At 45.0% G+C, this 4,391-nt stretch overlaps 1 protein-coding gene across 1 annotated transcript; it reads left to right on the top strand.

Annotated features, from left to right (window-relative positions):
• Positions 1-229: 229 nt before the first annotated feature.
• Positions 230-2,986, top strand: LOC307022429 (uncharacterized protein). Its single transcript, XM_079655241.1, has 2 exons — positions 230-597; positions 724-2,986. The coding sequence occupies exons 1-2, from the start codon at positions 232-234 to the stop codon at positions 1,531-1,533; spliced, it is 1,176 nt and encodes a 391-aa protein (XP_079511367.1). The 5' UTR covers positions 230-231; the 3' UTR covers positions 1,534-2,986.
• The last annotated feature ends 1,405 nt before the right edge of the window (positions 2,987-4,391 follow it).

Consider the following 4,391-nt stretch of genomic DNA (forward strand, 5'->3'; position numbering starts at 1 on the left):
ACAAATAAAGATAAGGATAATTATGTATTATTGTTGAGTAAATGGAGAATTGCACAGGGGGAAAATAAGGCATCTATGCCACAATTTTAGATGCTGATTTTGTTAAACTAATAAGTTTGCGCAAAATATGAAGCATTTTAATTGTGGGTTATACAGGAATATATTTGATTATGTTAACTTATAACTAACTTTCGTTTTAAGAGAGTTAGTTTGATGATGAGTAATCTAACAATGCTATCTTTGTCTTTAATCACCTTTCCAGGTCACCGTGCTGCTGGCAACAGCACATTTAGGAAGCTGTGGAAGGAGCTGACTCCCAGTGTCATTATTGGGAGGCCGATGACAGACCTATGTTGGTTCTGTCAGAAAAACAACATTGCCATCTACCGCAGCTCCAACTTTCCCGACTGTGTCAAGTCAGCGAAGCTCAGGAAGCAGGAAGAACACCTCCGCACCGTGGGGGTGGAGCGTCAGGCTTACCAGGAGATGGTTGCCAGCTGTAAAGAAACAGCTAGAGAGCTGGGTGTCAAATTAGGACCCAACCAACCCTGTAGCAGAGACATCACCATCCACTACAGCTTTGACTATGCACAGCAGGTGAGGTGTGTGAATGCTGTGATAATCCAGAATGTTTGGAATGTAACAATATGAATATTCACACATTTTTAGAATTAGAGTATAGATCACTCATTAGTTAATTCATCTGTTGGTCTGGTGTTACAGGTTCACTACCCCAGTGACCCTCTCCAGCCCGGGCCCATTTACTTTATGGTTCCCAGGAAGTGTGGACTGTTTGGTGTCTGCTGTGAAGGTGTTCCTCAGCAGGTAAACTACCTCATAGATGAGGCTCATTGCAGCAGCAAGGGTTCCAATGCTGTCATTGCCTACCTCCACCACTTCTTCTCTCAGTATGGGCTTGGGGAGAAACATGTTCACCTGCACTGTGACAACTGCTCTGGTCAGAACAAAAACAGATACCTCCTCTGGTACCTTGCTTGGCGGTGCATGGTGGGACTCCATGAAGATATCTCCCTCAACTTTCTTATTGCTGGCCACACCAAATTTGCACCTGACTGGTGCTTTGGCCTGTTTAAGCAGCAGTTCCGCCGCACACCAGTGTCCTGCCTGAAGGACATCAGCCAGGCTGTCAGGTCCAGTGCCGTCACTGGAGTCAACATCCCCCAGCTGGTTGGCAATGAGTCAGGGGAGACCTTCGTCAAAACAGACGACTGGCACAACTTCCTTGCCCCCAGCTTCAGACCGCTTCCAGGTATCAAGAGGTACCATCACCTACGCTTCACCAGTGCCGAGCCTGGAGTGGTCTACGCCAAGGAGTTTGAACGTAAAGAAGAAGAATCCTTCAAGCTGCTACGCACAGGGTGCTTTACTGACCAGGAGGCACGTCCCACTGAACTGACTCCCCCTGGGCTTGATGAAAAACGGCAGTGGTATCTTTTTGAGAAGATCAGAGAGTTCTGCACTGAGGAAACCAAAGACATCACCTGCCCCAAACCCTTAACACCTCATCCTTAATGAGTGAGAGTGCATAATACATCAACACTATGTAATTCTTCTATAAATGCTGTAAATATATATTTCAAATTGGTTTTAAGTATTGTTAGCTACTCTGTTGATTGTTTGCTATTTTTATATTGTGTAGTATATTTATCTGTTCTGTTGCTTGCTTCTTTCTCTAAATTAGCTTTTGTGCCAAATGATTCTAATGTTGTTAGAGGTTAACATGCAATCAGTTCATTTAAGTATTTATTCATAGTGTTTTTCATAAAAATTGTATATTGATGATTCTGCACGTGGGTATGGGTGTGCACGTGAGTACGGGTGTGCATGTGGTCTGGGTGTGCACATGGCCATGTACATGGGAATAGATGTGTGCGCATAAGCATGTGCTCAAACATGACCAAAATACATACATAAATTGATGAACGTGCACGTGAGTTCGGGAGTGTACGGGAGTGCACGTTGGTACGGCGTGCATGTGTATGTGAGTGCCTTTGTTCCATGTATTGATGTATGAAAGTGACAACAAGAGAACAGTATATTGTGTGTGTGTGTGTGTGTTTTTGTGCAAACAGCTCTAGATGAAGTCGTTTTATGGTATGGTTCATTTGAATAAATACCTAAGAAAGTACTGCAAACTTTGAAGGCCTTTTTCTCAAAATCATGGTTCGATGACATTCATTATGTAAAGTGATGTATTTTGCTTAATATTTGGAGGACAAAAACAATATTGATATCATTAGAAAGCTAAGAATCTCATCTTTCCAACAGTGTATCAAACTCAAAATGTGTTTCAGGGTCAATGTGACTGAAAATGATAGAGCAGGTCACATATATCCCACCCCTGAGGCTATGGACACACCCCCAAACATTGTCAAATGTCCTTCCCCCCTCTCCCCAGGAAGCACAGTGTCTTTACAGTCTCGGTTTCGGGACCACCAGTCAGCCACCCGGTTTCACCGCCGCCTCCTCCGCCACCTTCAGCGGGGCCGCTGAAGCCAGTGAAGCCGTTTATCCGGAAGCTGTTTTGTCCTGTTGTAAGGCGTTGGTCTGCCTCTATTCCAACCCAGGTTCTGTCGACTCCTCGTGGGTCCGTTAGCTCGTCCGTTAGCTCGTCCGTTAGCTCGTCCGTTAGCTCGTCCGTTAGCTTCTCCTCCTTGTCTCTCGTCTCCTGCTGCTTCAGCAGCCGTGGCCCCCTGGTCAGTTCCAGGCATAGCCACCCCGTCATCGGGCTCCTCCATTTGGTCGTTTTGTTTTCCTCTCTGCATTGTCAACTCCTTACTTGGTCGAATCCCACTTCTGACACCATTTGTGAGACTGACCGTTGAGCGGCCCGACCAAGCAAGGAGGCAGAGGCAGAACGTCCAAAAATATAACCCGACGTGGGCATTTATTCAAAACATGTGCACAAAGTTCACACAGCCTCAATCCTGCTGCTGCTGTTCATGTGAGCTCAGCCTGCAGCCACCAGGATCTCACACACACTTCCAGCCCAACAAGAAACAGCATTTAAATACACAGACATTAACAAGACACAGGTGAGGGGGAGCAATTAAACACAGGTGAGGGGAGCAAACACAGGGCACCAGGTGAACACACTTGGGTAATCAGTAGGAGGGAACACAGAGACGACCGGAAGCAACAGACAAGATGGGGGTGAACACTTATACAATTAATGCCATTTAATAAATACTACATCAATAAATTATATCTATTAACGGCGTCTCGTCGTTACAGTCCATTATACTCCAAAGTGTAAACATTTCTACTCTGGTCATCAGTAATCTGGGATTTTAACACTTTGGTATTTTCTGTGTATCTCTCGAATTTCTTTGTTGAACGCGGAGTGAATTTCTGGGTTGAATGAGTGAAATTAATTGATTTGTGTTGTGAATGTTAGTCTCCCGCCACCTGTGAGGAATCTTCCTCCGAATTCATGCGGAATAAAGGTATGTGTTTGTGAATGTTAGTCTCCCGCCACCTGTGAGGAATATTTCTCCGAATTCATGAGGAACATAGGTATGTGTTTGCAAATGTTAGTCTCCCGCCACCTGTGAGGAATCTTCCTCCGAGTTCATGCGGAATATACACTGAACAAAAATATAAACGCAACACTTTTGTTTTTGCTCCCATTTTTCATGAGATGAACTCAAAGATCTAAAACATTTTCGATTTACACAAAATAACCATTTCTCTCAAATATTGTTCACAAATCTGAAAAGATCTGTGATAGTGAGCACTTCTCCTTTGCCGAGATAATCCATCCCACCTCACAGGTGTGGCATATCAAGATTCTGATTAGACAGCATGATTATTGCACAGGTGTGCCTTAGGCTGGCCACAATAAAAGGCCACTCTGAAAAATGCATTTTTGCTTTATTGGTGGGGTCTGGGGGGGTCCGAAAACCAGTCAGTATCTCTGGTGTGAGGGTTAGGATCAGGGGTAGGGAATGTTCCGGTTTTTGGACAAAATTAACATGGGATCACTCCGGTCAATGTACGTACTTCGTCTCACTGGAATATTAATGGCCAGATTGAATACAACATCGACCCAAATTCTCCGGTCAATGACAGGAGAGTTTTGAAAGTGACAAAACACTGTTCCACACATTTAAAAACACTTAATCAATGTTTACCCAGGATCCATGCACCTTTCCTGGCTTGTAAAATGTGGTGATGCGCCCTGGAGGTAGCGGGCAGGCTCTGTCCGTGGTGCTGAACCCCAGCCTGTCTATGTGGAATACAAAAACAAACAAAGACAAACACCTTTAAGGTCACCAGGGGCGTGAGGTTCTGGTTCTGGCGTTGTGCATGGAGGGGTTTGACCTGGCCCCCTGACACAATGCACACAGCCTGGAGCAGTGGAGCAGCGG

The sequence above is a fragment of the Notothenia rossii genome, assembly GCF_949606895.1.
Source record: "Notothenia rossii genome assembly, chromosome: 10".
NCBI classification, from domain to species: domain Eukaryota; kingdom Metazoa; phylum Chordata; class Actinopteri; order Perciformes; family Nototheniidae; genus Notothenia; species Notothenia rossii.

What these genes read in the sequence shown, in the direction of transcription:
- LOC307022429 (XM_079655241.1), top strand. Translation starts at nt 232, where the DNA reads ATGCTATCTTTGTCTTTAATCACCTTTCCAGGTCACCGTGCTGCTGGC. An exon ending in GCTTTGACTATGCACAGCAG is followed by an intron (nt 598 to 723) that starts GTGAGGTGTGTG and finishes CTGGTGTTACAG; the next exon opens with GTTCACTACCCCAGTGACCC.